Here is a 13,578-nt window from a genome sequence, read left to right as displayed (position 1 = left end):
ATGAGGGTGAACAGTGATTTCAGAGCTCTGTGACCCTCCCCAGTCATTTTTCTCTGGAGTAAATGTTAATGGTTGTGCTAGAATCATGGTGACCAGGCATCCAACACCTACACACCTAAAAATGGGATCAGCTCATCTCTTGTTCTTCCAACCTCTCTGAAGACTCACAGATACACCTACAGTAACACTATGTTGATATATTTATGAGAATTATTTTGCARGCAGGGAAGCTAGAGACTTGGTTTGGGGATATTTTTCTCTTTTATTAAAATACGAGGTTTTGGAAAAATAAGTAGCAGCTGGGTAGATACACTTGTGGGGGAAAATGCTTTACATTAGCCTAAATTAAGTGATAGTGATAAGACCTAGAAATAAGCACAGGCACCGATATTTCCACACTTTAAAAATAAATGGATTTATGACTCTTTAGTAAGTTTTTCTGTAATTATTTTATTCAGAAGTCAAACCTGTTTAATTTTTGTTAGGAGATTTTAAACAGCTTAGATCTAAATATATATATATATCTCCTCATATTAGAAATACAAGTATTATGTACAGGTTATATTTTCAGGTTGCAGACATTTAATTTGATGTAACTCAGCAGCTTCAAACCCTTCTCTGAAAGCGAACCATAAAAAGCCGTTGTACCAAATGCCAAGATGCACGTTCATAAGAAAGAGTGAACAGTGTCAGCTGCTGCCCCCAGTACCGGCTTGGTTACTCTATTGGCTATCAAACCAGCATCTTCCAAGTTTTCCAGCACACTGGAAATCCTCAAAGCTTAGCTGACCACTGTGGCCTGTTCTCTGCCCTTCCTTGCTCTGTGATGGAATTACTGCAAGGTAGCTGGTGTACCATATGAGAGCTGCCAGCTGTGATGTATTTTGAGGAAAGAGAAGGTTCAAAATAGGCTGGCTATTATTTCTGTGTGCACAGATTCCCAGGTTGGCAGTCAAACTTCCATTCTTCAGACATTCAAAGCTGCCTTCAAAGCTATGCGTGAACAAGCCATCACACTAACAATGCATTCAGCCCATAGTACTGAACAAAATGGGCTTCTCGTGTTTTTGTTTTTTTTTTTGGCAGAAAGATAATTTCAAAGCTGAAATGCCAGCATGGATAATCAGTTTGAGCGGTTTTAGATCTGAATGGTAATAGCATACACACTGAATTTCTCTGCTCTTGTGGGCTAAATCAGACTCTCAATCTCATTTTATAATCAGTTTTCTTATGGCATTGCAATATACCAGACAACGTGAGGCACAAATGAAGAGGGACCTTTTTTTAAGGCAGCAGGTAATACTTTAGTCAGAAAGTGTAAGACTCCCTGTTGTAAAAGATTTCAGTGACCTTTTTGAGATATTCTATCATCCCTGCTGTTTACAATATAATTAGCAAATTTGGCAGCGTAAAAACCAAATTTGAGGCCTTTGGGTTAGAGGCGTATCTATCAAGAGATTCCACTCAGATTTTATTGAATAATGAACAATAGAGAATTGCCAGGCAATCTGAAGGCAAATGCTGTCAGCCTGCCAAAATAATAATTGGGCATGAAAATTTTATAGCTGGATCTCAGTGTCGTTTCCAAAATAACAGCAACCAACTCTGCTCTGGGAACTTTTGTGGCTGCTGTGATAAGAGGRTGAGAAGAAGAAGCCGAGCCACGTTGTACTTTTTGTGTACATGTAAATACAGTGACTAAGAATGTGAAGAACATGTAGGTAACAGCCTGATACATAGTCTCCTGCACCAAGTTCTTAAAATTTGAACTATGCCAAGCAGTCAGCAGTCTTTTTCCCCATAGCTGTTGCCTCTTAGACAGCTTGTAAACTAAGCCAAGGTGGTTGTGTGGCATGGGATGTCCTCCCCCCAGAACTCTGAAATGAGGGCTTTACAGCCAGTCCCACCTGCACAGTTATCTCGCTCTCATTGCTGTTGGGAGATAAGCCTGCCTCTCCACATGCAGGACAGAAAGCCCCACTCTGGAGGCAGTGGAATGGCTCCCACTGACTTCCAGGAGAGATTTCTCATCTCACATGTGCCTGGGGCCTACAAGGTAAGTCTCTCAGTGGCAGCCATTTTAAGAAGGTGGTGAGACTGGAAAACAGTGTTTTCTCTTCACACACAGAGCTGGTGCAGCAGGGTCATGCACACCAGCCCTAATGGTACTGAGGGGACTCTTACTCAGTGTAAAGACCTTGGTAAATCCCAGCAACAGGAGCTTGATGTCTTCCTCCCAAAGTCCACCACACCAGAAGAAGCCGGATAAGGATGTGCGYGCAGCACCTAAGCTTGGCTAGGAAAAACAATAAAGCAAGAAAATAGTGTTGTGGTTCCCTCAGAGAGGTATTTATGGAATCATTTAACATGTTTTCCTGGTCATGAGCCGTAAGAGAGCACATTTTTGGATCAGCTGAAGTAGGAAACACTGTGCTGTCCATGCTAGTCCCCACCTTGACGCCTCCTCATTCATGACTGGCCTGTGCCCCTGCTGCATTCCAAAGCACCTGCATGGAACCAGCTGCAGAGCAGGTCCAGGGATCCTTCTGGAACTCGCTTCAGAGGTGTCTCCCTATTATTTGGATTGTTCTTCAAGCAGGACAGCAGGTCCCCTACAAGATTTTCCAGCTGGCCTGAGCCTGCATTGCTATAAACTTGTATTTACTTGTAAACACTGCTCAGTGCTGTAAATGATGCAAAAGTTGGAGATTTCCTGCTTCTGAAAAACTTCTATCTTAAGAGCTAACCATTTCAGGGTTAGGATTCACTGGGGTTGGGATTTGGAGGCCTAGGAACCTGTGTCTATGGCCATCTTAAATCTCCTCAGATAGCCCAAACTTCTTGAGTTGACTGGACCAAGGTACCTGCAGCAGCTGGAGGCCAGGCTTGATAGTCCAGGGAATCTAAAATAGCACCAGAAACATCTGTTTGGGCACCTGAATATCTCTGCTGATGTTTTAAGAATTATTTCGAAGTGTTAAACCATCAAGGCAGCATTTACCTGTGATGCTCTGGAGAAGCAATAAAATTAACATCACTGAAACACTTGCTGTAGTACATTTTTTGCAGTCTTTCCCTAGGTACTGCATAAATTTCCAGATACAATTTCAAATGCATCCTAATTAATTGATTTTTATATAACCACCTCTCTTGTGTTTATTTAGTGTGTTTTTCCCTGCATTTTCTCAAGCCCAGACTTTGTGTTTTGTTAACATTGCAAACAAGCAGTCTTTTCCCATGTTTTTAAGCAGTGGTGTAAAAGTGCAGTGCTTCTCTCACTTCAACTGGGACATTGGGACAGCCTTTGTAGCCAGAAACTTCTGGATTTTTTCTTTTCAAAAGACTTGCTGAGGAATTGGCTGTCAGTCATCTGACGACTTTAAACTGATGAGAAAAGCTTTCTGCCACTGCTGGCACAGCAACAAGGCAAAAGAAGTTGAAACAGACTGACTTTGATTTGAGCTATTAGGACCAGACAAACTCACAAATATGATCATAAGTTCTTTAATTTCACTGGCAAATCTTTCCACAGCATTGGAAGAGCCCCAGAAAGCATACCAGTATTTTGTAGAGGAGTGAACTTAAAACCTGGGCTTGAGTTTTTGAGTCCCTGGCACCCAGTAAAAAGTAGTTTTGGTTTTGGTGGAGCAAGTGTGGAAATGTAACTACAGACTTGTCCCTTCAGCACAGACCAGCTGACAGAGAGGTGCAGGGACTCTAATATTAGCCAACATTCACCAATATTCAGAGGAAGCTGTTCCTAAAGATAGAAAGTTGGAGTCCTTTGAAAATGTGTCTGTGCCCCTGTATACTTGAATTGATATCCATATGCACACTTAAATACGTTGTGCTCAAAAGAAGCTCTGAACATTATTCTGCCCCAGGGCCCCAAGAAATGCCACTTTGGGTTGAGAAATTCCATGTTTGGGCAAAAGATGAGTTTTTCAATCATAGATGTAATTCCGGAAGATGATTTGTGGGCATCAGGCTGACGATATAGCTGCACAGCCACAAACCCTGGAATTTATTTCAACATTGCTATCATGCATGCAGGGTGTGCTTGTGCATACATTATGCCCTAATTAATACCATGAGCACAGGACATTTCTGATATGGCATAACAGATTTATTAGCTTGAGTTAGGGAGGAGTATTTAAACTACAAATGAGCAGGTGATATTTTGAGAGGGATTTTTTTTTTTAAGGAAGATCCACATTTGGTGGGCTGGTTCTTTGTTAGCAGTAGCAATTTGAAAAGTATTCTAATATTAGAAATTCTGCAGACGAATATGTTAATGCCATTATGTTCTTATGTTATGTGAGAGATTATATTATTGATTTGATAATTGTTTCTTCTGTCCTTGTAATTTATCATGCACATTTGAAATTATCAGTACTGCAAAACTGTAGCCTCTCTCTGAAGACCCAGAAGCAACAGAGGCAGATCTTGCTATAAAGACACAGAAGAGGCAGGCAGACAAGTGCTGTGGACACAGGGCTCTCTCACTCTGGCTCTCTTTATTTTGAAATTCAGCCCTAGATCTGGAAACCTTTCTAAGTCAAAGATATTTAACTGCCTCTACTTTTAGAAGTTCTGTGGTTTTACTGATCAAGATCTTCACGTATATATAAAGCCAAATCAATTATCATTACCACAGTAGTTTCTATATTTAAAGAGCATGTTTACTTGTCCTCTGGCTGTCCTTGCACATGGACGCATATACACACACACACACACACACACACACACACACACACACACACACACAGATTGTCATTTCACCTCAGTCATCACAGGATAGCCTTGGATTTAAAGAGCAGAAGCCTTACAGAGATTCTGATAACATCGGTATGAACATGGTTAAAAGTAACTAAAAATATTTATTTTAAAATGTTAGATTCGTTGCATRTTGGGTGTGTTAACCTATGTATAAGATCCACAGATAGAAGAAAAGAAGCTATTGACTTTTGGGAAATTTTTAAGTAACAGCTAGAAGTTCTTTATGTCAACTTTTTCAAGGAGGTGCCAACTGCCAGAAGTGAGGAGCTGTATCTGTTTTTTTGTTTGGTCTTTCAGCAGTTCTTTGAAATATCCCCATTTTAGACCAATTATGTTACAGTCCTGCATAAGGCAACTCACCTCCTTCTTGTCATTTCCCCAACTATCACAAGTGTTTGCTCATACCTGTTTCYTTTGCTAAGTACAGAAATGTCCATGAATTAAAAAGCTATCTATAAAACCTGGCTATCAAGTAAAAGTGAAGCTTAGATTCCCTTTTCATGCAGTGGTCATACATCTGGAATAGATGACCAGTATCCTTTCCGAAGCTGTTGTATGCAGCTGGCACCCTACAGGAAGATAAGAGAAAAGAATTTGAACCTGCAAAAAAATCATGCCCTTTAGTTCAGAGGCTGCTAATCTTTTGCATTTGCTTTGCCCTACAGACGACTGAACACACTGAACAAGTGCGCCTCAATGAAACTTGATGTGAACTTCCAAAGAAAAAAGGTAAGGGAACTTCATTAAATATGTTGGCTTTACCCTGGCTTTTGTGAGGAGACCACTCCAACTTAGCCTTTAAATCAGCAATGCTCGYAAAAGAAAGTTAAGTTTATTTTAATTTGAACATGCATGTCAGTATTATCTGGATGAATGATCATGTGAATTACTGAACCTTGAAATTATTAACATAATAGAAATTCTGACTAAATATTATGTGTGGGAAAAGGGTCACACAGTACTTTAAACTCCACATATGTGTAATTAAAGTTAGTGRCTGAAAAAACAGTGAAGTGTCATTAGGTTAGCTTGTTTGTCAGTGCCATATGGGTACAGAGTGGAAAATCCTGCTCAGAAMAAATGGAAGTTGCTCAGATGAAAATAACAGCTTTTCTTTGTTTCTTGTACTGACTTCTTCCCAGTTGCGTATGAAAATAAACTCTGTCATCCTTACAAGCTCCGGTGTAACATGGGGATTATTTGAGCTTAAAGGGTTTCAGTGAAGACTGCAGGAACTGCCTGTTGATTTTGAGAGTTTTGTAACATGTCCAGCATTAATTGTTGAACGTTTGATTTTCTGGTCACAAATTCCCCAAAGTCCTTGAGTGTTGTGCCATAGTAGTTGTCAACTGAGAAATTTTGGTTTCTGTTTTTCCTTCCTAGAGTGTTTGTCTGGTGCATTTTGAAAACTGCCTTTGAGAGCTGCATTTTTGTGTCTTTGAAAATTCAGTCTCATCATACTCGATTTAGTGTTTGGGGAACTTGAACAGAGGATGCTTTCAATGTCCAGATGTCCTGCCTTTTTTCCTTCTCCACATGCCCACCTTCTCCTCTGTGTACTAAGCTCTTCAGCTTGTCTTTTGTCCACACTCTGGAGCTGCAGTGACTTAACTGCATCAGGGCTTTTTCTTGTTTTGGGCTTTATGYTGTGTTAGAAAGGGAGGATTTTTTTTTTTTGTTATGTTTGTTTCTCACTAATTTTTCGGTGCCACTTGTCCCTGTTCTGAATGGATTGAAGTCCTCAGTCCATCCTTGCAGATGGCCATTAATTTGTGATGGAAGAGAGATGGTTCTACTTGGTATTCTTTCAAGGGGAGAGAAGATAGTTGGGTCCATACCTGCACAGAAAAATGGTCCATAGGCACAGAAGAAAATAGAGAAAGAGGAGTTGGAAGAGATTTAAGTCCACAGATACAGAGCAACTGAAAGCAGAAGAAAATGTGGGTGAGAGAAGGGAATGCAAATGCAAGTGTAAAAGCCAGAAACTGGGTCTGAAATTGATCACTGAACAAAATAAACCTTTTGCTGTAGATTGTGCCTTTCCTAATAGTCTGTATGGTGATCTGAACTGTGAAATGCAAAATTAGCCTTTTTTGGATCTTCAGCAGAACAGGTATGCACAGGATTAGCACAGCTGCTGGAGGGAGTGATTAATCAAAATATGGCCAAGCAAGCTGCCAGGCAAGGTTACTGTGAAAGCCAGCATGGTGTGAGTGTTGTCCACTGCCCAGTCTCCCACCCAGACCATTCCCACTGTGGGCTGCTGTCTTCTCTTGGCTTCGTCAAGATGCAAACATAAATCCTCATGTATGTGTTGCAAATATGTCTGTAAGCGATTTGGACAGACAGAGATTAGCCTTTGGATTAACTGCCTTCTGCAGCTGTCGATTTATAAGAATTCCTGCCCCCAGCTGGAAAAATGTGGCAGAATTCCACCAGAAATAAATCCACTATTTGCCTTTTGTTAGCATCCCTCTGTATCTCAGGCAAGTACACCCAGAGTGAAAAAGCTGTACTATTTTAAATTGACTGTGACAAATCTGTGAATCAAAACCTCTTTCTCTTTGGCAAACGTTACCAGTCACTCCTCAAGAAACTTGTYCCTTCTCATCTTCCCAAACACAATGGTATTAACAGGACTTTTGAATATGCTCCAAAGCTGTGCACTTGATTTCACCCCAGGTCAGTAGAAATACACAGTCACTGCTCCAAAATGTCTGCTCTGCCTGTGTCAGATGAATCATTGCTTTCAGACCTTCTCTTGATCCACTCTTCCCATAGCTGGTGATTTGTGGGTTGGCTTAGTGCTCTGAACATTTTCTTTTGGACAGTTTTTTTTTTTTTTTTTTAATCAGGGCACTCAGATATCTGACAAAAACAGTGGGTCATTCAGGATGTTCGTGGCTTACAGAATTTCTACTGATTCCATCAAAATAAAAGCAGAGTATGTCACAGGACTCACAGTACAGCTGAATTCGTAGTGAGTCACCATGGCAGTATTTCAGCATCCCAATATTTCATTACATATTTGCCTGATTTTGCTTCTGATGAAACACAAGCATGCTTCTTTATCAATTAAAAAGCCCCAAAACTAAGCCTTTCTTTAACTGAGCTGTAAATTTTGACACTGAAAAGCCTCTGTATTTTCTAAGCAATTCTTGGGCAGAATGTAACCCTGTCTTTGCTGTGGTTAGAGACAAAACTTGTTTACTAACTGATATCCATTTCTGTTCATCTCTGCTTTGTAAGAAAAAAAAACCAAACAAAAAAAACCAAACAAAAAAAACAAAAGAAACAACAACCAAAAAAAGCCAAACAAAACTTTTTATTTAAAGTATATTTATGAGTGAATTTATTTTTATTTCTGTCTTCTGCTCTGTGCTCTCTTCTTGGGTTTTTTTTTGCACTGTCTCTACYACTTTGGCTACTTTAATTTATTCCAGCTTGTAGAAAACGCAGGCTAAATCCTGTCAGTTCAGTAATGTCAGTGCAGCTACAGGGATTTGTGTCAGCCAAGAATCTTCTTTAAGACCCCTTTGGCATATTGCAATGTAGAACAAATTTTAAAAATATTTTTATCCTGCTGGCTGTGCCACCAATGCTTCAGCAGTGGTATGCTTTGTAGATATAATTACCACTTCTAAATATTTAGAAGTACATACTCTAGTGGTTTTTAAAATATCCACTTTGCGGCGCTACTAAGACCACAATAAATGGATTTTTAAGTTCCTGAGGCTGTGAAGTCCTTTGGTCCATATTTGCATACAGCAAGTTGTGGAGCTTAAACAAGTGTAAAGTTGTCTGATRTGCCACTTCTTCCCCACAGACAAAATGGCCCAAGCAGTTTCAGCCTTTTCTAGCCCCTCATACATCACTAGGTGTACAATTTTTCTCTCTAACAAGTCACAGAATGAAGATCTCCATTCATTCCTGTAAACTCCCATCAGCTGCAGGAGCCCTGCACACCTCAACGTTAACAGAAGAAAGAGGAATGCCTAAACCCAAAATTTCACAGCTCTGTTTTTTTTTGTTGTGGGTTTGTTTTTTGTTTTTTTTTTTTTTTTTTGTTAGGACATGATCTAAAACATCTGGCTAACTTAAAGAGATAAAATGACAAAAGTTTATGGCATCAGTAAGACCTGGCACACTACTGATCCCAATCTCCAGCTTTTGAGGTTTCACATTATTTAAGGTTTTGTGCACTCTTGTAAAATTTGGTTTACATTTTTCAATTAGACGGGCCAGCAAAGATCTAGTCAGAGATTGGAGGTAACTTTACCATCGAAACTTCATATAAAAATACTTCTAATAATAGACTTATGAGAATTTTTCCAGTCCCAAGATAGTCTTTCTGGTTTAGCACCTCATTTTAGTCTGACAGCCTGTCATATTTTACTGCCTTCATACTGCTTCCAAGAATGTGAAAAGCTGTTTGGATGTCATGTAGGTGAAGCTAGTTTATTCTGCTTTAAAACAAATGTACAAGAATAATGCAGTATGAACCCAGTTCAAAGTCAAGGGAAGGGTACTCGTCAGCAGCTGTGGGCTTCATGCTRAAGGATGTATCTTTTGTGTTTGAGCAAACAGATGAGAAAAATGCCATAGGGTGAGGGATTTTTATCTAATTTTTTTTCCAGTGCACACGTTCTCTGCATTGCAGAGCAGAGGAACTCCTGGAGCTGCCTAAACATAAGCACAGCTCTTCCTCAGGCTGAGGGATGTGACCTGGAAGGGCAGACACAGTGGGACAGGCTGCAGGTCATCAAGACAGGCTGCAGGGGTGCCTCTTATGACAGCAGCAGTGAAGACAGTGTTTGTCACTGTAGGAAAGTTCATCTCATCTGCAGATGCTGCCCCATCCTGGCCTGAGCCTGGCTGCTCCTCCTGCCCACAGCCCCATGGCTGCCTGCTCTGACTTCCTTCAAGTGCACTCAGACACAGCCTGAGCAATACTGCCAAATATTGCTTTTTTAATTGTTTTTTTAAGCATCATGGGCATTTATCTGTTGTTATATTTCTGAAACATAAATCTTGTTAGATGTATCTGGTCCATGAAGTTTATAGATGTTTATTTAGTTCTCACTGCAAAACTACATGCAGAACCAGATATTTGCTGTCTTGTTTTTTAAATAGCTCACATTGCTTAGTACCCAACTACTTCCCTGTCTTTTCCATGTATATTTTAACACCATCCTGCAAAACAGGATTCCTTTACTCGGAGTGTTCAAAACAATTTTTTTCTAAACAGTCACTGTGGGCCTCGGTCCTGCACAATTCAGTGCGCAGGCAATCAATGGAAGCCAAGGGCTATCAAATGGGACTCCTAACATGGGGCAATATTTAATTCCTTTCTTGTTAAAATTTTTGCAGTCTTTTCAATTAAGTGAAAGAGGGTGTTATGAAAGGACTAATGACCAGTCTTTCATAAACTTGGTTCAGAAAGACTGTTGCTCACATGGAACAATCCAATCACATTAATTCATATAACAAGCTAAAGCACCCAATTTTGACATGTGCCACCTGCTTTTTTTGCAGAGTGAAGATTCAGATGAAGAAGAACTCTGTGCTATCAGTAATAAATGGACTTTCCAAAGAACCAGTAGACGATGGTCTCGGGTGGACGACATTGATGCTTTGCTTCACCGATCAGACAGACATGGCTCTTCTGGGGACATTAAAATGAAGAATACAACAAGCCGTGAGAGCATCCTTACAGATCTGAGCGAACCTGAGGTCTCATCAATTCACAGTGAGAGCAGCGGGGGCAGTGACAGCAGGAGTCAGTCCGGCACCACCAGCGCTGCCAGGGACGCCTGCGACTGCTCTGGCCACCACGATGTGGAAAGCACCCTGCTGCAGGACTTGGCTGCAACAAACACTGCCCTGCCCCCCAAGAATGGCCTGAAGAGTGAAAATCCACCACGAGCCAGAGCAAAAACCTTTCTGAAATGCATGGAGACACTAAAAGCAAAAGCTGTGCATGGAAAAGTAAARGGCTTGGGAAGAGCAGGTCCTTTAGAGATCAGTGGGCCGGTTCTCCAGTTTGAGCCGAAATCCTTGAAAGACATGCACTGTGTACAGATAGTCAATGGCGATCTCCAAAATCTGGGACAAGATTCAGTGAAAAGAGGACTTCCCTTTTCTGCCAAATCCAGCAGTGAGAGCAGTCAATCAGGAAACAGCATCAGTGGGGTGAGCACGCCGTGTTTGAAGGAACGCAAATGCCATGAAGCAAACAAGAGAGGTGGGATGTACCTAGAGGACCTGGACGTTCTGGCAGGAACRGCCTTATGGCAAGTGGTGGACCAAGACAGCAAAAATGAATTTCATTCCCAAGAGAACTTGGTTGTGCACATTCCTAAAGATCACAAACCAGGGACCTTCCCAAAGGCACTTTCTATCGAAAGCCTCTCACCTACAGACAATAGTAACAATGTAAACTGGAGGACAGGCAGCATCTCTTTGGGAAAGCAGAACTGCTCTACTCCAAAGGAATCTGGACTGATGGCTTGCTGCCCTAAAGAGAGCAGAATTAGTATTTATGACAACGTCCCAGGTTCCCACTTGTATGCTAGTACTGGGGACCTCCTGGACATAGAGAAAGATGTCCTTTTCCCTCAGTTAGACGACATTTTGCAGCACGTCAATGGACTTCAGGAGGTGGTGGATGGCTGGTCAAAGAAGGTGTTGCCAGGTCTGCCGGTCAATGATGTGTCAGTAAGGGAATCACAATCATTGCCTTTCCCGTCACCTACACAGATCACTCTGGATGTTGAAGGAAACTCCATGTCTGATGGCCAGACCACCCCGAGCGACATGGACAGAGATGGAACATCCCTCAATGAATCTGAAGCCACTGGTGTTAGGGACAGGAGAGACTCTGGGGTGGGAGCATCGCTCACGAGGCCAAGCAGGTAAGTAGCAAAATTTTGTATACAAATCCACAGACTGTGAAATACAATATAATAAAGCAGAGGTTCTCAGCCTGGGAGTCAAAAGGGCACAGGTGCCATTTGGTTGTACTTATCCTGTATGGAGATGGGGACTTCCCAGGGAAGTTGAGACTTTGAGAGAAGGGACATCCTGCTGTGGATGTTCTTACATGGAATCAGTGCAGAACTGATTTAATAGAGCAAACTAAAGCATTTTTTATCCCTTGATCCAATCATTACATAGTAGGAGCCTGTATATGTTGTGGGATTTATTTTCAAATTTTCTTCTAAGTTATGCATCCAGGTCTTTATGCATCTGTAGCTTTATGCACTTTTTTAATGCCTGCTTTAAAAATGTGCCCCTTTATGCTCAAAGAGAACTTCCCTACTCTGGCTCAGCCCCTTTCATGGTGGGATGAAAGGGTGGTCAAAAACTGACTTCTTAATAAAGTGAAAAGTAGGATTTTGTTAATAATTAGCAGATCTGTTTTAGGTCAGAGTGATGAGCTCCGATTGAGCCAGATCCTGATAGTCCTGGGTAAAAGCTTCTGTGGATCCAAACTGTTGTGTGTAGAGTGGCTTTGTAAGTGCAAAAGCAGAGAGAATACATCTGGTATTTTCTGATGCTGGTATTTTTGATAATACTGGTATTTTCTGATCTGCTGTCAGTCTCGTCGTACCCTCACAGAGGACTCTGCCATGCCATGGTTTGCTGCTGCCTGTGCTTGCTCACTACCACCACAAAACTGAAAGTGAACTTGAGGAAACTGTTGAGTAAACAAACAGTGGCAACATTTTTAGGATTTGAGCTAGAACTTACGTTTAGTGAAATGAGCAAATGAAATCAGCGTTTTTTTTCATGATGAATCCAATAGATAGAGAAAGTGCATTGGAGTAAAAAGATGTGGGTGGTTCAACAGTTTGGTGACTTTAGCTCTGGCTAAGAGACATAGGGTTTAATCCTTTTTCAAGAAAATCCTTCAGCATTTAATAACAGAGATATTTGGAGAACCTCATCTCCAAATATCTCAGTGGTCAGGTCAGTCCCTGGGGAGGTGAGGGGCTAGGAATCAAATACCAGTTCTGAATCAGGCAAAGAGTATTTGAATCTAAATCTACCACATCCTGTTGGAAGTGTGTGGGCTAAAGGGCATAGCAGGCAGTGCTGCTTCGCCAAGTGTATGGACTGGGCCCACACCCACTTGTGAATTTATTGTTAAAAATACAAAATTCAGGCATTTCCAAAATTAAAGAGATTTACTTAATCRTTTTATTTATCTCCAAGGTACATTTTCTTTCAGCTCACACACCCTAAGCCRTCACATATGTGTGTGTTTGTGTATATTTTATGTATTGCCCAGCCCTATCTCACAGTATTCCATCTTTTCTGCCCAACTAAAGTAGTTCTCTGTTTTTTCTATCGTTTCTTCTGCTGAAGGCAATTACGATGGCATAGTTTCCAAATCTCTCATTGCCTGAGCCGCTCCATTGCATCACTTCACATCAGCAACCAGTCAGCAGCACAGCTGAATCTACTGCAAAAATTCTCTCTGCTTCGTCTCACTGCTATAATGGAAAAGTACTCCATGTCAAATAAGCATGGCTGGACCTGGTGAGTACCACTGATAACTGGAAAAGAGACTTTCTAGAAGAAAGTAGATTCTCCCAACTCGGTTACTCTGATACTAAGTAAATGCAATTAGAGGGAACTATTGACTTCCAAGTGTAGGATTTGAAACTATCTGTTTTAATCCATTACTACCTTGTGGCTCATTGGCAAAGTCAGAAATAGACCCTGGAAATCTGACTTCATTCCTGTGCTCTAACAGAGAGACAACCCTGGCCTTTTGGAAAATACTASAGTTCC

General features: G+C 41.1%; 1 protein-coding gene across 1 annotated transcript in view; it reads left to right on the top strand.

Moving 5' to 3' along the window:
• LOC130576888 (stAR-related lipid transfer protein 13-like) overlaps positions 1-13,327 on the top strand; it is a gene marked incomplete at its 3' end in the record, with an annotated part of 98,656 nt that extends 85,329 nt beyond the window's left edge. The window contains 3 exon segments of the mRNA XM_057371861.1: positions 5,445-5,508; positions 10,315-11,693; positions 13,150-13,327. Of these exon segments, the coding sequence (XP_057227844.1) occupies positions 5,445-5,508; positions 10,315-11,693; positions 13,150-13,327 (1,621 nt within the window).
• Positions 13,328-13,578: the final 251 nt, after the last annotated feature.

Source organism: Malurus melanocephalus, unplaced genomic scaffold (genome assembly GCF_030028575.1).
Source record: "Malurus melanocephalus ecotype Western Australia unplaced genomic scaffold, MMel_1.1 scaffold_160, whole genome shotgun sequence".
In the NCBI taxonomy this organism is placed as follows: Eukaryota; Metazoa; Chordata; class Aves; order Passeriformes; family Maluridae; genus Malurus; species Malurus melanocephalus.
This window is presented reverse-complemented; position numbering and strand designations above follow the sequence as displayed.